Source organism: Ischnura elegans, chromosome 6 (assembly GCF_921293095.1).
Source record: "Ischnura elegans chromosome 6, ioIscEleg1.1, whole genome shotgun sequence".
NCBI lineage: Eukaryota > Metazoa > Arthropoda > Insecta > Odonata > Coenagrionidae > Ischnura > Ischnura elegans.
Window position 1 is genome coordinate 121,459,565 of NC_060251.1, and position 24,833 is coordinate 121,484,397.

General features: G+C 38.8%; 1 protein-coding gene across 1 annotated transcript in view; it reads left to right on the top strand.

Moving 5' to 3' along the window:
* LOC124161611 overlaps window positions 1–20,979 on the top strand; it is a 439,803-nt gene extending 418,824 nt beyond the window's left edge. Inside the window, exons 6-8 of the mRNA XM_046538001.1 lie at window positions 12,611–12,809; window positions 13,642–13,748; window positions 19,292–20,979. Coding sequence (XP_046393957.1) covers window positions 12,611–12,809; window positions 13,642–13,748; window positions 19,292–19,414 — 429 coding nt within the window. The 3' untranslated portion in view covers window positions 19,415–20,979. The remainder of the gene's footprint in view (window positions 1–12,610; window positions 12,810–13,641; window positions 13,749–19,291) is intronic.
* Window positions 20,980–24,833: the final 3,854 nt, after the last annotated feature.

Below are 24,833 nucleotides of genomic sequence, written 5' to 3' on the forward strand. Positions count from 1 at the left end.
CTGGCATTCCTTCTCCTTTCTCCTCCTCACTCACCCCTTCACGTTAGTAAAACCCCCAATGAATAAAATATCTGTGCATTTGAGTACACAAAGAAACGAGAAATATATTTACAAATGTTCACTTCACAGTAAATTAGCTATTCTCCTATTCATCATGAAACGATTTTTACCATGTAAATACTGAATTAATGGTCAGGAAAAAGAAATTATTTTCTATCACACAGTTATAGTTGGGTAGTTATCTTGATTTCACCCCAATGGTAAACTGTCACGTCATCGGTAATTATATAAACGTCAGCAATTTTGTATAGACCATCGTAGCCGCAAAGGAATATTTTCGAATGAAGGGTATAAGACATATTACAGTAACCGTGCGATGTGTTCTTCATGGTAGTCGGTGAAACCTCTGAATCTCCTGGCAAGTTACAGTTGCTCATTCAACGAGAAATATTCACACGACGGTGAGGAAGCATTATTCTGCAAGTTCGGATTATGCATTGTGTTAAAATTTTCTTAGAATTGCTGCTTGGTGTAATTCTAAACAGAGTGACACTGGGATTTACTCAAAGGTGACTATGACCACGGCAGGTACGTGGACGCGGAGCGGAGAAGGTGACCAAGCAAAACTAAGACGGAAGCCATGGAAAAAACAACCTAGCTTAGCCATGAGTTTCTACGAATAATTCTTGCAAAAAGAAGAAGTTTTGTCAATGAACATTACAACGTGGCAAACATAATGATTCTTAGCTAAAAGAGAAAGCACAATTGGTATTGTAATATTTTCCTTTTTTTCAACAATTTCACTTGGTTTATGAGTTTACAAAAATTAAATAATAGGATTATAAATAGATTATAGCGTTTCATACGAAACATAATTGCTTCGACATTAGCGTTCAGAGTGCAGTCCCTGACGTAGCGACGAGGAAATTCTCGGCCCAAGCAAAACTAAGTAGGAGGCCCAGGAAAAACAACTTTGGCTAGCCATGAGATTCTATGGATTATTCTTGTAAAAAGATGAAGTTTTGTCAATGAGCATTATATCGAGGCAAACATAATGATTATTAGCGAAAATAGAAAGCAAAATTGGTATAGTAATATTTTCCTTTTGTTTAACAATTTCATTTTGTTTATAAAGTTTAAAAATTAAAAAATATGATTATAAATAGATTATAGCATTTCATACAAAATATAATTGCTTTGTCATTAACATTGAGAGTGCAGTCCCTGATGTAGTGACGAGGAAATACTGAGTGCTGCAGCGGCGCCGTAAATCCAACGACGTAAAGATTTTCAGTAGAGGCGAATAAAATGTAAACTATAGACACTATGCAAACAAAATTTTATATGTAGATGAAGAAAGCAGAAAAAATAGACTACTGAAAATTTCAAAATGATCCATAGGAATGGAAAATTTTTACACCACTTTTAAAACCGCGAGCACCGCTAAGGCGCAGCAAATCCGTATGAGGGTTAAGCGTCGAAAAATTCAAGCCATGAAAAACACGGCCTACGTAGGGAAAAGGTAAATTGGGAAAACTCTGGAAGATGAAGTCTGCACTTGGCCCCAAAACAGGGAAAGTGCACCATTACAACAAATTTTTGTGAAAACACTTTGTATTTTGCATCTACAGATAATTTTAAATCAATATTGATGTAATAAAAATAGAGAATGGAGCAGTAGAAATGGGGAGAGTCTGTTTAAGGCGACATTTACTTACCACCATATGTTTCCAAACAATGACATCAGATAGGATTCTGATGGTATATCCATCATATGTCATGTTGCTTACACCAACAAGGCTGATGTTGGGAAAACCCTTGGCCCAGCCATCACGGAAATAGACTGCCCCATTCAATCTCTCAGCTGGGGAAGCCTTAAAATTAATCCATTTTCCATAATATGAAAATAACTTAAGAGCATGGAAATCTAAAATACTAAGCATAATATAAAAATTCATTAACATGCATCAGGCGCTTAACTCGTGATGTGGCCTTAAATGACAAGCTTATATCTTCAGTCATTGACTGAATATGGTATCAATGCTTTATTATGATATTTGTTGATATCTGTACCAAATTATACACAAAGTCAATTTATACATTGAAAATTAAAATATGTCTTTCCAAAGGTAACATTTTTATTATTTTTATCAATTTTGATTAAAAAATCATTAAGGAAAGAATATTCCAAAAAAATCGAAATTTAATTATGAAAATTCTATGCCATTTAAGGTTGCCTTTCCATGATCCACAGATTGAAAGCTCAAAGCTAGACTAAGGCTGCTATTCTGGATGGAATAGCATTATGCTATTCTCCGTTATTGCAACCGATGTTGCTATAATATAGCATATTGCAACGCCTATGCTATTTGGTATTCAGAACGGTTGCAATTCGTGTTTTTACTACACCGGAAGACGTAATTCTCAGAATAGCATAGGCCCGTAGCAATTCACTATTCTGAACGGTGAATTGCAACCGGTAGGCTTGCTATAATATTACGCGGTCTTCGAGGCCGAGCTATTCGGTATTGCAACCCTGAAAACGTGCGTATTGCGATGTCGAATTGTTTTTCTGAGGTTAAAGTAACATAATCAAGCATTGAAAAATGGAATAATAGCCAAAAATAAAATGTTATCTGCTTTATTTTAATTAAATAATAGTAGCATAAGTGATGAATATTTCACTAGTCAAGTGAATTGGTTAGAAATTAACATTCGAGCTTAATATATGAAGCTCAAGCTTGCTTCATCGACAGTACGATAACAATAATGGAAAGAATTACTACCATTAGCCCAAATTTTCCGTGTTTTATTCATATTTACAACTCATAATTTTATTTCATCACTTGACTTGCTACTAAAAATATCCTCAATGTAGGCTATCAGGTCGATTCTTGAAAATTTTCAAGCTTGTGTGAACACACTAACTCGCCAAATATAATAACAGTTATAGCTTTCAATGAAAACCATATATTACCATAATAATACCATATACTTTGATCAGCCGTTCATTTCCTCAATTGGACTGTATATACAAAAACATGCAACGATTCGAAATTATTTTCCCCACTATTCGCTACCTTCTACAATTAAAACTTAAAATTTACAAACTTATAACACGGGCAGTCGACTTGAATTACTTGCTTGAAAACAAAGGATTTCTCCGAACACCAATAAAGTTTCCGAACAAATATGATTCGCCACAAACGTTTAATGGAATATCCATGTACATCATTAATGCAATATATATCATGTGGAATTCAATACAAATTGTTTCCTCTATAGACAAGTAAGTTATTCACACAATTAAGTTTCAGTATATCGGCATAGTTCAGGGTCTATCAAAAATTTCAGTGAGCACATTAAAATCAGCTTATACGAAAACAGTAATAACTGACACAACAGCACTTTCCACACGATTCACTATTGCTAGATTCACTTTTTCACAGCTGTTCCATCCATCCTCAAATTCACCATCACCTCCCTCTGCTTTTTCCAAATCTGCAGCTGAAATATCGATACTATTCCATCATATTACATGAAAGCACAGCGGTGACGTTGCCACCTACTTCATTTCCTAAACAGAGAATGAATACTAAAATTAGGGAGTCATATAATATAAAGCTAGTAATAGAAACGAAAGCTTCTAGTTCATACAGTAAAGCTATATCGCCACGAGCAAAGCAATAAAAGTTGATACATATTTATTTTAACATGCAACGAACAGAATTCGAAGCCTAAGACAATTACGAAGAAAATCAAATATATTTAGCTTTCAATGATTACCTCGCATAGCAAATATCTCACGTTAAACAACCGATCGGATACAGGTAATTGATTCAATATTTATGCCCGATAAATCATCATTATCACTATCAAATTATAACCCACCTGTCTGAAGCCATTGTGAAATCTATCACAGCCACAACAAACAGCTGATTTCCTAAGTGAGATTTTCAAAGCGTATTATATAAATCCAAGATTTTTATTTAATTTTTAAATGTAAATAAAGCAATTGTTTATAATTGCAAGTCAATATTCCATAAAATACAGAAAATTTTATAAAATATTTTCTCCCTCATTGGTTGCGAAAACTGTTCAGAAAGTTTTTCATACGGGAAGAGGGGGAGCTTCCAAATAGCTCGCGCAAGAAATAGCATGCTGCTATTCCGAACAAAATTATTACTACGCTTCATTCAGAATACGGGGTCGTTGCAATAATGACCCGCAGAATAGCCTATGCTATTTTTTGCAACGCTTATCCAGAATAGCAGCCCTGGGTGAGGGGAGGGGGGTGCAAAGGGAGTCGATGGCTTCCGAGAGTGAAGCGAAGCAGATTAGAGGTTATCGTATTCCACTGCTGAATGCGACTCTCGTCAAATATCAGTGTCATCAACCTACTGTCGGCGTCAAAATGATGTGCCGCTGTACTTTGCAAATTCATATTTGGACTTCAGTGCATGCTATACTAATGAATAATATGTCACTTTAAAGGAAATTTTATTCTAAATTCTTATTTATTTTTTATTTTATGAAAATTTTAAAAATGTAGACACGCGAGTGCAGTAAATGACTCCGCGCACCGTAAAATCAGCTGTTCTGTCAACTTCATGAACTTTGTAACTCAACCTAGGGAAAACTATTACGTCTACAACAATAATTTCCAAGAAAAAGTTTCAAACATTAATGTAGATTAATAAAGTGGCCTTTGCGTATTTTTAAAACTCATATTTGTTTTAAAATAACGAAAATGTTTAAACGTTATCTAGTCCTACAGTTTACCCCGAAAGAAAAAATAAAATTCATAGAAATACGTCTGATTTTATTTGCAATTTTTCTGTGATCCGAAAATACATGATTTTTATGTATTATAGACTATGTATGGGCATTAAAAAATACGCCATAGTGAACGAAAGCTGCGTTGCCACGTCTTGCGCGCTAAACTTTACTTCCTGGTAACCACCACTGGCCTGGCGCGGCCCCGTTTGGCAACATGATATTAATAGAAGTTACTGACATTCAAAAATATAAATATTGTTATAGATTATGGATCATATAAAATTTTCAAATAAATTAAGAAGTGTTTCTATCAATTTTATTTTTTCTTTCGGGGTAAACTGTAATACTAGATAGTATGTAAACATTTTCGTTATTTTACAACAAATTGCGTTATAAAAATGCGCAAAAGCCATATTATTAATGTATATTAATGGTTGAAACTTTTTGTAGAGGATGAATGTTGTAGACGTAATAGTTTTCCCTAGGTTGAGTTACAAAGTTCATGAAGTTGACAAAACGGCTAATTTTATGGTGCGCGGAGTCATTTATTGCACTGGCGCGACTACATTTTTAAATTTTTCATAAAACGAAAAATAAATAAGAATAGAGAATAAAATTTCCTGTAAAATGACATATTATATATAGTTATGGCATGCACTGAAGTCCAGATATGAATTTACAAAGTACAGCGGCACATCATTTTGACGCCGGCAGTAGTCAGATGGCAACAATGCGGTTCCTTCGAATGTTGGACCATCGAAAGTCGGCACTCGGCCGCAAAACAGCCTTCCAATCAGGGAAAGACTTTGATGACGGTTGGGCGAGGTACCGAGGGCGAGCCCGTTGGGGCACGTGACCCCCCCAGACGCGTAAGAAATAGACAGGATTTTTATTACGGGTATCATTAGGTTCGTTTTATTTTGTGTATTACCGAGTCTCCATCATTTATTTTAATATTAATAACTTTCATATCGAAATGAAGAATATTTTCTACAATAATTGTTGTATTAAGTATGAGAAGACCTGAAGAGCAGCCAAAGGGTTAATAAACATTGGGATGTTGAATGAGAGGACAATGATGAGGGCGAGGAAGCTAGAAAATATGAAAAGGTAAATGGATAAAGGGAGGATAGATATCTTGGGCTCATCCGAAGTTAGGAGGAAGGACAGTGGGGACTACTGGAGTGACGGGTACAGGATTATGCATAGTGGTGGAGAGTAAAGTCAACGAGGGGTAGCTTTAGTATTACACGGGAAGATGGGTAAGCGTGAGGTAGGTATAGACCAGGTAAGCGATAGGATTCTGGTGGTAGAAATTGAGGCGCGGCCCACCAACCTTGTGGTGATCCAAGTTTACATGCCCACTAGCAGCCATAGAGAAGAAGAAGTAGATGAGGTGTATGAACAGCTCGAGGAAATAAAATTAGAGAAACCCTGGGTAAGAAAAATTTATTTGTAATGGGGGACTGGAACTCTTCAGTCGAGGAAGGTAGGGATGGAAACGGAGCAGGAGAATTTGGATTAGGAATTCGGAACGACAGGGGAGATAGAGCAGCAGAATTTTGGAGGAGACACAAGTTATTCATTACAAACACGTGGTTTAATCATCATGGGGGGAATCATTATAGACTACATAATGGCAAGAGACAGGTTTAGGAATGGTGTGAAAAACTTAAGCAGCTTCCCTGCAGCGGATGCAGATTTAGACCACAACCTAGTGCTCATGAAATGCAACGTAAGACTCAAAAGACTTATAAAGGCAAGGAAATGGAATTTAGAAGAGCTGAAGGGTACTATGAGGAGAGAATATTAGGAGCTAGCAGAAAATATTATCTGGGAGATTGGAAGTACACAGACTGTAAAGGAAGGGTGGGATAGTTTTAAAACGGGAATAGTCAAAGCGGCGGAGAAGTCAATTAGCCACATTGACAAGCAGAAGGATAAAAAAGCCTTGGGTTATGGAGGCAATAGTAAAAGTGATGGAGGAGAGAAGGAAGTGGAAGAACGTGGACACAGAGCAGGGCAAAAGAAAGTATAGAGAACTAAATAATCGATTACGACGTTAAACTAAGAAGGCAAGGGAGGCATGGTGGAAAAGGCAGTGTGAGGAAATGGAAAAGTTCCAGAAGGAAGGAGAGGTAGGTGCGTTGTACGCCAAATTTAAGTCGCAATCAGGCAGCAAAAGAGATAAAGCAATGTCTAAAATGAAGGCTAAAAATGGGAGGATGCTAACCGAGCGAGAAGGGATACAGAGTAGATGGAAGGAATACGTGAAGGATCTGTATGACGGAAGAAACAGGCCGGAGAGATTTACTTTAGAGGAGGAAAGTGCAGTGGAGGAGGATAATCTTGGGCCGGGGATATTAGATTCGAAAATAGAGAGAGCACTTTGTGATATGAAGGCTAGAAAAGCAGTAGGTGTGGACAATATACCGTGCGAGCTATTGAAGAATCTAGTGAAGGATGGTAAAAAAATGTTTTTCGAGGCAATTCGCAGGATCTATGAGGAGGGATGTCGGGCGTAGGATTTCCTGAAGACGGTTTAAATTCCGCTACCGAAAAAGAAGAAAGCTGGTAGGACTAAGAAATGGTAGGACTATTAGCCTAATATCGCACGCGGCGAAAGTGGTACTGAGGATATTGAACAGACGAATGGAGGCGGAGGCAAAAGTATTTGGGCGAAGATCAGTTTGGTTTTAGAAAAGGGAAGTCAACACGTGATGTAATTGCAATAATGAGGTCCCTGGTGGAGAGGAACCTGGAATATGACCAGGACGTGTATGTTTGCTTCGTGGATTTTGGGAAAGCATTTGATAGATTGAACTGGATAGAGTTAATGGATATCCTCAAGAGAATAGGCGTAAATTCGAGGGATGTGCGACTCATTTGGATTATCTCTGAGTATTGTATATTGTATTGTATTGCATGTTGTATTTGTATACTGAAACATGTATTCATGATTGACTTTTTACCTTATGTGCAGATCTTCTTTTCTTAAAATCAATGAAAAATATATCAGTAAAATTAGAATAGTAAATTTATAAATTTCATAATGTAATTTCTGATTCATTTATTCTTCTCTTTGTTCAAAGATGTTTTTTTTCTGTTGGGAATCTGATCATTTTATTTCTCTTAGTAATTTATGTATCTATTTTAACTTCAATAAAAATAACAGAACTTTTGAAAAATATATCTTATCATTAAATGTCTATCATGTTTTTCCTTCCATTCAGTTACATATCTATGATTGTTCAATTTTTTACGTACATTTGGTCATCACGGATTTTCGATGTTCATAATATTTCACGATTTTCCAGTAATTTAGCATTTTGCTCCACTATTAATTATAAATCGGTTCCTTAGAGACAAAAAGTTCACCAAACAATAAACATAGTCCATCCATCCATCCATCAGTGTGGTCTGCATGTGCGACCGTAAAACAAAATTCTAAGCTTCTGGAATACCTCTGGCTTTGAGCTCAATAACTGGTGTATCCAAGAATTATAGAACTAGTGGCGGATCGAGAGGAGTGGGAGGGTGCAGTGGAACCTCGGTCTGTCCTTTTTCAGGGGGATGGATGAAAAAAACGATGAATGCGGGAAAACGATCGATGCGGGAATGTTTGACCAGGTTGCCTATGTCCCAGGAAACTATGCATTTTTGCGAATAGGGTGGTTTTCTATTACTTTTTTATTGCCTAAATCGAAAGATTATTACTCCTGGAGTACGTATTTCACGCTTTTAGATTTTTAAATGACGATATCTATTTTTCGCGATCAAATGAAAAGTGCAAATTTTCAAGCGCGCGAAAACGCGACGCTTAAGTATGAATCTCTCCGTGTGACGTATTTCTGGTTCCCGCTGCCGCAAGTGAGGTGACCTTGAGGCGAGTTGAGCGCTGATACGGCGCAGGCTGCTAGCGGGTAGCTGAGTACCCTGCTGGCTGGTAGCGCTTGGCTTAAATAAGGATTATTAATACCTTATCAAATGAAGAAAACTTTCCAACCTTAGCCAGTTTTAATTAGTGATTATTAAGACGTTTCCCTGAGCTCTGTGCCTCATGCATGCATTGGTAGCCTCAGACGATGTATTACTCCTATCTTCTCGTATAGAAACTAGGTCCCTGTGACGTCACGTGGAGTGGCATCGCAAGGGCGCCAATTTGGCCCTTTTCAAATGAGGATAAAAGTGGACCATTGCCATTCGTCTAAACCGGTATTTATAAAACGAAATAATTTGTATATTATGAATACAGTAATGGTGGGTAACGAATCGCAATCAATGCCTTTCGTTTTCTTTGATGAAGGAAACTACCCTATTATGCTATTCATTAAAGGATTCAATCAAGATTTTAGCTGATTACAGGAATATTTTTACTTTATCGAAACATATTGTTGATTCGACTTATATCTCTTTCAAAAATCCTACACGAATTTACGAGAGCAATGTGCATGTTATGCCTAAAACAACCGCTTTCGCCGACGCAGTGATTGGTTGCGAGATGGATCAAAAAGGCCAAAAATAGTTTATTACTTGAAATGTTCCTTTCTAACAATTAAATTTTTAATATAATTGAGGCGATGTGTAGAGCGTTAAGGCTGGGACACAATCAACGCTATCATGAGACGGAATACGGGATCCGGGAGAACGCGAGACGGGAAACGCCACCGTGCGGTCACAATTGACCTTCCCGTGGCCGAAAAGATAATTGACTAACGCCCGCGCAGTGGTTTTGTTTGCGGTCTTCAGTCTTTTCGTTTGTATGTAGGAAGAGTTTTGAAGAATGTTCGAAATCGACGAGGATAGTATGCACGTAAATTAAATTAAGTAATGGCTTACCTTAACTGTCTTCTCTTCAGCTCACGTTGCTCGACAACAACTTCTATATTCAGCAATGGGCGCCAACAATGCTGTATCGCTGTGATTGGCTTTCCGTGTACGGGACACGGGAAGAGATGAAAGTTGCCCATCTCTCGTGTTTACGAACTCTCCGTAAACGGTGGTTGCGTCCCTTCTATAAGCTTTCCCTTCCGCCATATTTTTACCGATTCCCGTTAACGGCTCGCGTCTCACGTTAGCGTCCATTGTGTCCAGTTAACAATGTTTCGTTAATCGTCAGCGGCACGCCCACCTGATCCTCGGCTTCATCCCACTAATTGTTTCAACCAGTTATCTCACTCTACCCCCAACCCTGCCGTCATGTGCTAGCGGACAACCCGAGGCGCTCTACAATATTCGCGCGCTTCTTGCCCGAATTCTTTTCTTCATCTTCAGTTATTTTGAGTCCATCTTTTAAAGTTCTCACTTGTATCTTCGGAAGGGCCATGGTCCGAAGACGAATAAGAATAAAACTAATAAAAATGAAACCGCACTCCATTGAACCCACACGGAAAACACTCGATGGTTTCAAGTCAACTCACCCTGGAAAGTACGGAACCACTCGTACGAGGTGAAATTCGGGACTAATGGTATCGCGTACGGCGTAAGCAGAGCTTACTGCAGAGGGTGAAGCATGACCATGTGACTGCGCGAAGAAATTTTTTGTCCTATAGAGAAGGCAACTTACCCACTCATTTCTAACAATAAGTAGCTCTAGATGAGCAGATGAATTCAGATTGCTAGTAGGGAGAAACAAAATATCATGAGAAGACATCGCTTCGTTAGCAACTCTGACAAGTGAGACTTGTAGCATTATAGGGTAGTTTCCTTCATCAAAGAAAACGAAAGGCATTGATTGCGATTCATTACCCACCATTACTGTATTCATAATATACAAATAATTTCGTTTTAGAAATACCGGTTTAGACGAATGGCAATGGTCCATTTTTATCCTCATTTGAAAAGGGCCAGATTGGCGCCCATGCGATGCCACTCCACGTGACGTCACAGGGACCTAGTTTCTATACGAGAAGATAGGAGTAATACATCGTCTGAGAATACCAATGCATGCATGAGGCGCCGAGCTCAGGGAAACATGTCTTAATAATCACCTATTAAAACTGGCTAAGGTCGGAAAGTTTTCTTCGTTTGATAAGGTATTAATAATCCTTACTTAAGCCAAGCGCTACCAGCCAGCAGGGTACTCAGCTACCCGCTAGCAGCCGACGTCGTATCAGCGCTAAGCCACTCCTCAAGGTCACCTCACAAGGCGGCAGCGGGAACCAGAAATACGTCACACGGAGAGATTTCCCGACATTCATACTTACCCGTCGCGTTTTCGTGCGCTTTAAAATTTGCACTTTTCATTTAATCGCGAAATATAGATATCGTCATTTAAAAATCTAAAAGCGTGAAATACGTACTCCAGGAGTAATAATCTTTCGATTTAGGCAATTAAAAAAATTATTGGAAACCACCCTATTCGTAAATTGCAACCTGAAGCCCTGTTTTCGAAAAAAAAAATGCTGCTTCAACTGCCGAGAAGCTCACAATCAGTGCGAGGATATGTAGATTCGCCAGAAATCACCATCGTTTTATTCCAACCATTTCCTTGCTTAAAATACTTAAATAACGTTAGAAATACGTCGTGTTTGGTATCATTCTTTTTGGAAATACGTGCACATTACTTATATTTCTATCCAATAAAATTATAATACCAATTGCCGAAATTCATTGTTAGACACCTTTTGGGCTAGTAGGCGATTCATAGGCTGAAAAAATCAGTGGGCGAGAATCGGAGAGCGTGAAACACGATTCTATTTTTCTCGTGCAACTTGATATTTTTTTCGAAGCTAAGGTCTTCGTAATACGATCCCTGCGCGAGCTGGGAACGGAAAGCTTCAGAGGGGGAGGCTAGTGCTGAATGGAGGGAGATAGTGGATCTTGGGAAATGCGCTAATGTAACTATCCCACGGTACTCAGCTTCTCCCTATAGTATTTCAATCTCCTGGGGGTGTCTGTCGTTATAAGCCACAAATAACACGTTGTAAACACTTCGTCTCATTTTCGTCAAACGATGTATGCGGGAAAATTATACGACGGGACCGCGATCTTCAAACGATCAATGCGGGAAAACGATACTTCGGGGAACGATAGATGCGGGAAAAAAATTACATTGTCTTTATTGGACTTTATTTGGGACCAGGAACTGCGAACGATGAATGCGGGAACGATAGGTTGGGGTTCCACTGTAATAGCATTTGGTGTTCAATTTAAACTATGTTCATAGCAGCGGTGGCTTGTGGTTATATATCCAGGGTATGCATTGGAGAAGATATATGATGATATAAAAGGGCATGAAGTTCAAATGAATGCTGCTGAATGGCACTGAATGCATTGACGGACTAGGATCCTGAGTGCAGGTAGTGTAGGTGGCAGCTAAACCGCTACACTACCCGCGAGTTACTCACCAAATATGCGCGTGCGCACTCGCGTCGTATTAATACTGCTACCAGGACCCATTTGACCATGGGACACCCCCCCCCCCCTCTTACTTCGTCCCACCCGAGCACCTCAAGCAATCAAGTAGACCGAATTTGTGGCCGGCGCGATGCCACGGGATCGCACATTTGTAGAGCGGTGAATTCGCCAAGGAGATAGCTGTAGCGTTTGGAGCTTTATCATTCATATTTATGTAGACCGGATTTTTATCCATCTCGTGGTAAAGGAATAGTTTTCTTTTATAATTCATTAATGTTTGGATTTGCACTTGCTAATATGTATGCGCTGCCACTGTTACATGGATGTTATTTTCTTCAGTTGTCAAATACAATCAGGATGGGAGAGTGACCTTGTCCGTATCCTGGATCTGCTGCTGTGTAGAATCAAACTCAAATCCTTAAAATTAACCCTATACATACTTTCATTAATGACTAATTCTCCTATATTTCAGGAGGTAATTCGCTTGGAAACTCAGTATTGGACTTTGGTGGACATCCCCAAGCAAGAGAAGCAGGAGACAGTGCCTGCGTTTGTCCTCAGAGCATGCTCGATTATGGAGAACACCCAAAAGTCAGGAGAGGGGGTGAAAACGTCAGCGAAGATAGCGGAGGAAGAAGAGAAGAGGCGAGAAAGACTCGATCGACTGGGAGGTGAGTGAAAAGCGAGGGGAAATCTATCGTAGAGGAGCCACCAGTCCATCCATCCAGTTTAAGCTGCTTCTTCGTCAACACTTCGGCCACATTTTAATCGTTTTCACAAATGTCTGCAGCGTGGCAATGAGGGAAGAGTGATCCATGTATTTTCAATATTTACTACTATATAATATTTGCAGTCATTTCAATTAGCACTGAAAAGTTATGAATGTCATTGATCACATCATCAGTAATATATATTACATAATAGTTGAGAGTCAAAATTAAAAATGATTAGTTAGTGATATTTTGGATCGCTCTCCCCTCAGCGTCAGCAGCGAGATGATCTAATGTAGCATTGTATGTTACTGAAAACACTATAAAATAACTTCAATTGTATGGAAGTACTCAGCCTCCAAATTGTACAGTGAAAATACGAAGACAATGTTAGAAATAACGAGCGATCACAAGGGTAATGGAATTTCTCGCTGACTGATGGTGGAGGGGCAGACTTTGTCTGATCACTATTTTCAATTATAAAAATTTACATCCTTACGTTTCATGACATCTCATCATTCGCAATTCCATGAGGACATGCATGTGTTGACGAATAGTATAATTTAATTTTTGTAATTAATCACAATTATCTTGATTCTTTTCGCCTCAATTTGATTAATTTCATTACTCATCACCTCATCTATAAATCAGAGACCTACTGGATTAAGAACTCAAGCATCCCAAAATTCATCTGAAGTATAAAATTATGAATAGAGAGCCAAAAATGCAACAGATTAATTGTGAAGGAATTTGCCTTCTTGAAAATTTTAATGAAATACATTTTTCATTTCAGACATGACCACTGCCCAAATTGAAGCAGAAAATACACAAATGACCAACGGTCTCTATCGTCTACTCAAGAAATACTCTGGCCTAAGAAATCTAATTAGAGAATTGAAGGTGAGTACTTAATGCATAAGTAGACATAAGTGACACGAAAGTTCACACAAACAGCTGTGCTGAGGTTCCAGATGTTGTGCTGAAAGTCAAAGGACAGTGGTGCAGCCCAGGGGAATTTTTTCCAATGGCCTTTAATAAATGAGATTCCCAGCAGGATTGGAGCAGATCACAAATAGAGTCGAGTGCTGGCATGGAGGGACTTCCACTTGTTGTGGTTTCTTTGAAACCCATATCCTCTTGCATAGGCATCCTATATGAAAGGTCTAACATGTGGCATTATGAGCCTTAGGATATCTCCAAGGGAACACAAGATACTGGATGGCATAGAGGTCTGAGCAGTGATAGCCAAAGGTTTGATTCATGGTAGAGGGGAATTTCTTCCCAAGGGGAATTAACGTGAATTTCACCGTCATTCAAATGGAAAGATTGATATTTGTATTCCAGAAACCTTAGTGTTTAAGACTGTTTTCCACTCCTTGAAGTTGATCCAAACTCAAAGTTACCATGCCAATTGAAGCTATTGTATTGATTTTGTGCAGGCATATCCATCAAGGGCTTACCCAGGATCAAAACTAGGGGGAAGGGGGGGCAAGCCACGGTTGGTAACATTCAAAATGGAAAAGGTGAATAAAACCAACAATTTAAAGAAAATTATAACACTGCTTCATTACTCTTTTTTAAATCATTTGCCTAAAGAAATTATTTTAGTTACATGTGTTACGCTCGTATCATTTTTTTATGGTTTTAAAGATAATTTGTGGAAAAGTTTCTTTTCAATCCAGTATGGAATTTCGTGAAAGATTTAAGCGATTTTTACTTTGGGGGGGTGAGGGGGTTGAAAGCTGCTGCCCCCACTGGGTACGCCCATGATAACCATGTTTTTCATGTTACTGCATGTTGATCATGAGGTTTCTTTGCCAATAAAGGCCTCATCTTCAGATAAAATCTAATACTAGCTAGTTGAATTTGGCCTGAGCATACTTTCATACAGGTATTGCTTTGAGGATGACGTTCTGGCTGCACAGCCAATCAGCATCGAGTGTTGGCTGTAGGTTAGTTGGCTACTCAACCAGAAGGCCACCCAGAGGCAGAGGGAGAAATCAGGGGCAACCCCCCCCCCCAAATACCTATATTCTGGAAAAATTGAAAAGAGAGTATCATTAAGGTGGCTCTCCAATTCAAGTTTTCATGTCACTAGTTCAACAAACAATATTAAACAATTGATGTCTCATATGTGAAAACAATCACTGATTGAATGAAATGATTTAAAAGACTTATGGTGACACGAGACACTTCCTTCATGAGTGACGGCCATAATGCAAGACAGAGTGAGCGCAATACCACCCACAATGGCACCACCATCATATAAAAAAAGACATATGTACAATATTCCAGATGGACATAGTATGTACAAATACATGGCAAAGATTATTGGAGAGTATCTAAAATCCGCTATTAGTAGATGAATTATTGCTGGGAGGTAATGTATTCCACCAGGGCGAGGTGCAAAGTAGAGAATAAATGAATGAAATAGTATGTTTGGTTTTCTGATCTCACCAAGTAGTACCAAGCAATGTAGGCTGTGACGCCAGTTTTGTCTTGAGCCCCATCTGGAGGTTTTGCTACGAACAAGAGGCACCAAGCAACAGTCTTTGAAAACAACAACAACAATGATGGGAAAACTGAATTTTCTTGTTGACAAAATTATTTTTTGTATCCTTTTTATAGTGGATGTCTCAGCCACAGAAACATGGGCATTTAGAAACCCATTGATCTGGAGTGAATGAATCCAAATAAAATTTCATAAATGAATGTATGTCTGCATTTTCTGGGTATCCAACCATGTCTGTTGGTTTTTAGACAACAGCTTCACTAACTATTCTGTAGGCATCCTCAGTTCAAATGGGGTGATGTATCATTCTTGACTTGTTTACATGTATACGCCGATGGTGGTCAAGATACTACACGTTGATTGGCTCGAATAAGTCTCTTCCATGATGTGTGGAGCTAGTAACGGTCCTTTCTGTTGAAGGGACTCTGCATTTCATGAGTTTTAATGGCCTTTTGTACCTGTACAGGGAAGTAACAGCTCAATTTTACTAAAAGCTTCATCTAGTAAAATTTCACATATGTGGCTTTATTCTATGAGTGACATTTTTGGAGAGGCAGACGAACTTGTCCTTGGCAACCTTCTGATGTTCTTTGATCATCATTGAACAGGAATTTTTTTCCACTACGTATGACTTCCTGAAATAGCAGAAAACTTCATGCTTACACAATAAGGGCTAGATTAATGTTGTTAATTTGGGGGGAGGGTCTGTTTTTAACTTCTGGGGGTATGCAATAGCTCTCAGCAATAATATCTACATATATGTCTATGGTCTAATGTTTGTGGAAAAGTGGATTTATAGCCATCTAAAATTATTTATTAAAACTTTTTGAGATAAGGTGAACTAAAATCGTACAATGGAGACTCCCCATAGATAACACCATCTTTTTTCAATTCTTCAAGAAATTACGGGGGTGCAGCCACCACTGAACATACACTCATACAATGACAGCAGAATTGTGTCTGGAATAAATGAGTGCAGTTCTTCCCGCAAAACAATGAATTTAGTCCGCCACTGCCCTGTGGATAATATAATTTCATCAGTTGGCATTTGGATCCCAGTATGTGATCTGCATTGGCTGTGAAATGTCAAATGTGATCAATATATCCCCAAAAAACATAGATACAGTCAAACCTGAATAAGTGAGACTCATCACTTTCATGTCCCATCATTTTTGCCCTAAGCGTATGCCTCTGTAAGTGCGTATGATTCTAGGGGCCTCTAAAAGTGAGAGATTTTTTGGCTGACTTCAGGTGGGGAAATGGAGTACATGCTGTTGGACTCAATATTAGGGATGGGTCGAATAGTAGATTTCTCGAATTCGAATATCGAATTCGAATATCAAATCATTGCTCGAATATTCGAATACCTCGAATTTCGAATACCTCGAATACTAAACGATGAATGTGAAAATGTTTGACTAGGTCGCCTATGCAGCAGGAAACCCGAGATTTTGGCGAGTAATTGTGATTGCCTTTAAAGGATTCAAACAGGAATTTAGCTGATTAATGGAATATTTTAATTTTATGTAAACAATAGGGTAGTTTCCTTCATTAAAGAAAACGAAAGGCATTGATTGTGATTCGTTACCCACCATTACTGTATTCATAAAATACAAATTATTTGGTTCTATAAATACCGGTTTAGACAATGGTCAATTTTACGTCATTCGAAAAAGGCCAGATTGGCGCCTATGCGATGCCACTCCACGTGACGTCACAGGGACCTACTTTCTACACGAGAGGATCGGAGTTTTACATCGTCTGAGGTTACCAATGCATGCATGAGGCACAGAGCTCAGGGAAACATGTGTTAATAATCACTCAGTCTGTTTGATAAGGTATTAATAATCCTTATTTAAGCCAAGCGCTACCAGCTAACATGGTACTCGGCTACCTGCTAGCATCCTGCGTCGTAATAGTGCTCAGAGCCTCGCCCCAAGGTCACCTCACTTGCGGCAGCGGGAACCAGAACGACGTCACGCGGCGTTTTTCCCGGCATTCATACTTACCCGTCGCGTTTTCGAGCGGTTGAAAATTTTCACTTTTAATTTAATCGCGAAAAATAGATATCGTCTTATAAAACTCTAAAAGCGTTAAATACGTACTTCAGGAGTATTAATATTTCGATTTAGGCAATAAAAAAATAATAGGAAACCACCCTATTTGAGCATTACGCCAAAATGCTAAGCCTCCGTCGTATTTCTTCTTCTTCCCGGTATTTATTTTCCTGCGTAAAATGCTTAAATAAAGTCAGAAATATGTCGTGTTTGGTCTTATTCTTTTTTAAATTACGCGCACATTACTAATATTTCAATCCAATAAAGGTGTAATAACAATTGCCGAAAGTCATTGTTAGACACCTTTCGGGCTAGTAGATGACTCATGCAGCAGTTGACCTTCAGAAAGGGGGAAATTCGAAGCAGGTAGGTAGAAAAAGGTGAGTGGGTGAGAAAAGGGGGTGGGCGCGAGACACGGTTTTATTTTTCTCGCGTAACTTGATATTTTTTCGAAGCTAAAGTCTTTGTAATACAATCCCTGCGCGAGCTCGGAGAAGAGGAAATCGTCAAGAGTGGGTGAGGCGAATGCTGAATGGAGGGGGATAGCAGATCGTGGGAAATGCACCAATGTCACTATCCCACGGCACTGAGTTCTTCCCTATGGTAGTTTCATCTCCTGGGGAAGATTCAAAATAAGTGCCTGTCGTTATTAGCCACAAAAGACACATGGCAAACACCTCCTCTCATTTTATCAAAAGATGGATGCGGGAAAATGGTCAGTGGGGAGAAAGAGGGAAGGGTGAAACGCGATTCTATTATTTTCCGGTAACTTGATATTTTTTTCAAAGCTGAGGTCTTCGTAATACGATCTCGGCACGAGCCGGGACTTTTTGTTTGATTTCGGGGAAGAGGAAATCGTCGGAGGGGGTGGGGCGAACGCTGAATGGAGGGGGATAGCGGATCGTGGGAAATGCGCCAATGTTGCTATCCCACGGAACTGAGGTACTCCTGATGGGGGACACCTGGGATTTTCGGATTTTTTTCATCCGACCAGTTTCGGTTCCCCACGTCGAACTCTTTTCACCGCTCGAACCCGCGAATTTGATGTATTTCGTCAGCTTGCCTAAAACGGCGCTGCATGCACTAAACGACTAGAGTTCTCATTTTTCCGAATCAACTACCAACGACGTGCGAGCGACAGTGTATGACGCGAAATTCAAAGTATTCGAGGTATTCGAGACGGTACCTTTGGCATAACTATTCGAGATCTCGAATATCGAATACTTTCTAGTATTCGAGGTATTCGAGTATTCGCGGATACTATTCGCACATCTCTACTCAATATGGAATGATGGGAAACCAATGTCCCACTCAAACTTTAGATTTGTTTACACTTTAGTTAATGCCCCCTTGAGGGGAACACATTCTTCATGGCCCTATCAATTGCTAACCCTCACTTTGATGGAGGTTAAGAGAGAAAGACAGCATTATTATTTCGAAGGAAATTTCAGAAGTTTACATTTTTAGCATCTTAGAATCAAGTAAATTGATTGTGGTAAAGTCATTTCAAAAAGGTAACAATCCATTTTCAACGAGAGAAATGAGATAAAAAAAACGTATCAATAGTTCCACATGGGAATCTCAAAAGACATCAACTGATTTCTTTAAATAAAAATTGTAAATAACTTAAATTTGATAGATAATTACGTACATAATAAGTATATTATGATAGATTCCCCCAACCTCCTTATTTGTACCTCAATAAGTGAGGGAGGACATTCTGAGAAAATTTACAGACGTTTCTGACAGAGTCAGAAACGTCTGTAAATGAGAGGAAAAATGCCGGTTCCTGGAACTCTCACTGAAATCAAGGTTCGACCGAATACCTTTTTGAGTCACCAATTGCTTCATCAAATGTTTCTCTTTTCTTTCAGAGTGAATATGTTAACTCCAAAGTCTACCCGATCTTCCCTCGCTACACGATACTCAAGGATATGATCAAGGACATAATGCATGATCCCGATTACATGGAAGTGAGACACGAAGTGGACTGCTAGTGCTCTCATCCCGTCATTTATCACTATCAATGCAATTGACGAGCTGTCATCAAACTATTCACCAAACGCATTATAGCAGTTTTCCATGCTTCGTGCCTCAACGGTTCATGAAGGTGCTCCATGTAATTGACCATCAATTGTCTTTGGTTTTCACAAGTGGACTTAAAAAACTTACAAATGAATACTTCAGTACAGTCAAAAACATATCCACCTGACGACATTTCCCAGAGACTAGCAGACCAGTTTGAAAGAGAGAGACAGAGGAATGGAGACACGCCGAGGAGAAGAGCACCCAAAAAATTTGTCAAAATAAACTGCCTCATTAAAATAAATAAGCCTTAGTGAACAGATGAGAGAGAATGTCATAGGCATGGCTAACTATCTGGTGTAGTAGATTTTTTTACCTTACAGTAGACACGCATTACTTTACTGGTATGTTTTCCATTTGGCTGATGTGCTCATGTGCTTGTGAAATTTAAGAAAATGTTCAATGTTTACACAGTTTATGGCAAAAAGTTTGCAGAATTTAAAGAAACGGAGAAAATTTTGGGTATCATTATTGCAGCGCTACATTGTCTGTGAACATATCCTGAACAAAATGATGAATTCATTTAAGACTGATTTTTTGCATTCATTCACACCTTTCTTCAAACATTTTCTTATGTATCTATGCATCGTATAATTTTTATATCAACCAAAAAATGAAAAGAGAATCCACTTCATTCATTGAAACATGAAAATAGCACGTTATTTTTGGAGACCAATTCCAAATATCATCCTTGCTTAATTAAACTGCCTTATACTTTTTGAATCCGTTGTGGGTGAGATTCACACTTTCCAAAGTAATAATTTATAGGGAATATTTTTGCAGTGCCAAAAATCAATTTTCAAAAAATCTTATCATGTCATCAATGTTAAGTAGGAACTTAGAAATAATATACTGCAAAGTAATGATGTCTGTGAACTTCTGCTGACGCAGAGTGTGTTGCTGTTGGTATGAAATAATGCAATTTGCTGAATGGGAAAATATTATTCTGTCATTGAATTGAATATTTGAACAAAAGTCAGCGTCCCTTACCATTGTATATTGTTGGCTGAAGCCAGTGTAGTAGACATTAATTATCTATTTAGGAAAATATTTGTAAAACAAAATGCTAGTTCAATTTAGCTGAAAATCATTGGTCAATTAATAGTTAGCATTTAAGTAAGAAAGCTTGATGTGTCCTTCAAGTTGTATTTTTTTAATCTATAATGACAGATATACAGAAAGCAACAACAAATTAAAAGTCATATTGAGACTTGCGCGACCAATCTTTTGTAACCATGTTTCTTACCAGCGGGTTTTCACTCTTTGACTTGCATTTTATTTCCAGATAGTTTTCTAAAAAGGACCACAAATGTGAGCTAATGATATAATTTTGGGTTGTGTAGACCAAACAACTTACTGAAACTGTGAATAACTGTCATGTACTTAGTCAATGATTTCGTAAAACCAGAGTATTACATTGTTTAAATTTATCTGCTGTCTTTTTTTGATTGAATAAAAGAAATTTTAATTTTTGAAATCTTTCAATTCATTTCTATTGGCATAAAACCAAGCCATTTTTAATTGGGAAATGCAGCAGAGTAGCAAGCCAGTACCCTTATCCATGTTGGGAAGTAGGTACATATTTATAATTGGTGGTAACTATGGCCATTGTAATCAGTGGCGCCGACTCCATGGGGCCTGGGGGGCCCGAGCCCCCTCAAGAATTCGTTATGGGTGAGAGGAAAAATGTGTCAGTCTTGCCGATTTTCCCCGGAGTGTGCAGATATCGATATTTGAATTAACAGGGGTCTAATATTTATCATATGATTCTTCTTAAATGCTTAAAGAACTTAAAACTCACCACTTATAAAATTTCCCGGGGCATGATCCCCGGTTTGGGCCCCCCCAATATTTTACATAAGTCGGCGTCCCTGATTGTAATTTTAGCAGAAATCTCATGTGGAATAGTTCCATCAACTACATACTTCCTCAAAAACTGCCCTGTATATTTGACACTATGTAATGAAATCGTGTCATCAATAGCAGCTCCTCTACTCTTCAAGAGGAGTATGCATTTTATAGATTACTCCTGCCTTTCAATTCTTACAGCTTGAACTTTCCCCTTGAAGTCACAGTGAGGCCAATTCCCTTTCATAAAATTTATAATTCCTATTATCATCCTTCCCCTCCCTCACATTTCTTGCATTCTACCCTCTAACACAATTTTCAACATCCCCTCCCCGCCAATACCTCCTCCATCCATACCTTCTGTCTCCTTCATATCTCATCTAAAAGCTGCCTCTCCTCACCCACCATGCCCAGCACTTTGTCGTTCCTCCTCCTCTCCCTCCACTTCTCCTTCTCCATTCTTCTCCACACCCACATCTTGTACGACTCCACTTTTCTCTCAACTTCCTTCCTAAGGGTCCAAGTTTTCAGTGGTGCAGCGAGGGGCGAGAGCTCACAGAAATTTTTAAGTTAAATGTATTTTACTTAATTGGATTAATATTGCTTATAGAATAGTGTGAGGATTAATAAAACATCCCTCAGAAGACCGTAAAACTCACCATTTTTAACCATTTATCTTAATTTTTCTGGCGGAGGGCCCTCGCACCTCAAGCTTACCCTGGCAGGTATGCAATACCCCAAGCACCCCAGTATTAGTTGCTCCTCAAACCCCCCCTGGCCATAATTCCTGGCTGCGCCCCTGCATGTTTTCACACCTTAAGGCTGCCGGGTACATCAGGCACTTCTGAGATGTGGACTCTTCCCCCCACTCCTCAAAAACTCGGCCTCATGGCTAACGAGCCTAGCGGACTAGCGAGCGGCCTTGGAGTAGAGGGAGGGTACATAGGGGGCAGTGTTTAGGGAAGGGAGGGGAGGCGGTGTGGAGGGGATGGGGTTTAGATGACTGAAATTTTGGGAACCCTCTCGCCAACTTGGGACTTGGGTTTGTGACTGTTGAACACCTAGGTAGCCGAGTGTCACCGCGCTTAGTCTCTCCGCCGCATGGAAGTAGATGTATCTCAAGGCATCACGGCGGTCTTCGAGATTGGGAAATGGATATTATTTACGGAAGTGTAGAGCACAGAGATTAGTGAGATTTCGTCTCCAAAAATCCGGAAGTATTCAAATATAAAAAAATTGATTTGGTTACTAATTAAAGCAATCTCCTGTAGTAGCGATATAATTCGGCAAGTAAGAATTGAAAGGTACAATTTTATTATTCCTTGACATTTTCAGAATATCGTTTGTTCTTCATGGTATTTCAACCCGTCAAAATATCTTAGAGATTTCGTTTTCAATGAAAAACTTAACTCCCGATACATAAAAAATTAATTTCCCACTTTTTCCAATTAAAACATTTATGGAAGAAGGTAAAATGTTTTTAACTTCTCCGCCATGAGGTTTTCCCATAAAACCTTGTCCCTCTAATTTCTTTCTTAAATAAATCCACGTGGAATACAAAAGAAATATTCTGTTTCCTCTGTATTTCATAAAAACCTGTGATATTCGCTTCAGATAAATATTTCCTTCCCGGATTTCACAGTAATCATCAAGTGGAGAATCTCGGGAGGAAATTTCTTCTACCTGGAGGCTGCAACTGGACGTTAGGGATGACGAAGACGCGTGTTGTGGTATTTTAGGCACTTTTACAATTTTCACAAATATAATTCGTACAAAAATATGCGTCAAAATGTATGTATTATTACTAGTGATGGGTCGATTCCAAAATTTTATTGATTCCGATCCCGATTCCGAATCTGACTTTTCGATTCCGATTCTACCGATACCGATTCCATCGATTCTGACGCCATAGGCTCCAAGAAAAAGACCACTTATAGCTACAAGGGAGAGCCCTGAGTAAAGTCATATTCACAGTTATAATTAAGATTAAATAATACTTATATGAATTGGGTAATATTTGGCCCTTTCAAATTCTCAAGCAGAAAAACCAACATGTTCATGTTCAGCCAGCAGGTTTTGATGTCTCCATGTTAGAGTATTACTGCCTGCAGAAAATTGCCTTTTGCTACATAATTGTGTGGCTGGGCAAGTACTTTCTTCCCAAAATTGGAATATTTTAGAAACTTGAAGTACATCATCGATCTTTAAGGATCTTGAATCCTCCTGGAACTCAAGTTGCCTAAGCAAATGAACTAAAGAACTTAGCTTTAGTTTTGTGGAGCCAAAAATATCTATACTTCTCACGTCGTTTAATCAACCTTAAAAACTCTTGTTTTTTTAAGTTCAAGAAAGAAACTAAAAGCTACAAATGAATATCACATTGGACGGACGCAGTAACAAAAAAGGCTAAAAGATGCCTTGTGATGTGAAAACTCTGCTTTCTGCGCGGCTCACCACTGCGAAGGTGGAGAGGGTAAAAGGGTATCGGTTGTTGCCTTTCAAGGAAACAGTTCATTTTCCACTCTCTTAAGCATGTCGACTTAATCTCTTCACTTTAATTCAATACCCGAGCCATATTTCTTATGCATGGGATGGTTCCGAAAAATATCCAATCCTTAGTATTTTCACTCGAGTAATGCGTTAAATGGTCAAGTCGATTTATACATAACCCTTTTTAACACCCTCAGTTTAGTGTTTTAAGTCAATGAAGGCGATTATCCATGCTTTAAATGACAATTTTCAAGACTAAAGTTTTAAAAAACTTGAAAAATTGGCCTCAGTTACCGAGTTCCGCGGCGTATAGCTCAGCCTGGGCGCGCGATTGAAAAATCGCTCTTATTCTTCGCAAACGTTTTTTTTCCTATGATTTCTGCTTAGTACTCTTTAGAACTAGTACTAGTTAGTAGAACTTTACTCTCTACTTTATATTGTGGTTCAAATTTTCCGAGTTATATTTTTCGTAAACGAAAGATAGTTTCTACTTTATGTCAAATTTCAAGTGAAAAACGGGTCGACCATTTCGCGTTGTGAACCAGACAGATGAAAGCCAAAATCTCCAAAAGTCATTGGAAGTATGGACAAAGCACGAAGTGAAAGGAATATTGCGTTTTTTATTCCATAAAAATCATACCAACGCAACACCACCTGGATAAATTTAAAAATTTTCGAGGATTAACGAGATCGCGCGTGGTTTTGAAAAGTTGGTCATGTTTGGGCCACTGTATCATCACTAAAGCGTCGTATTTATGTAAAATGGCATATAAGTATATATTTGGTAATGATTTATGAGTATTTACGCTAAGTTTCATGCCTCTATCCTCAAAAAGGTGATTTTGGACTTCATTCCAGCCTTTTCCGATGTCGGATCGGTGTGCGCCGGGTCGGAAGACGATCGGCCGCCGCGGCTGGCGTAAATGTATTCGGCGCCCACGTCGACAACTATAGAGTGTACAGCAAGCTAAAACTACCAAGCCAAGGCATTAG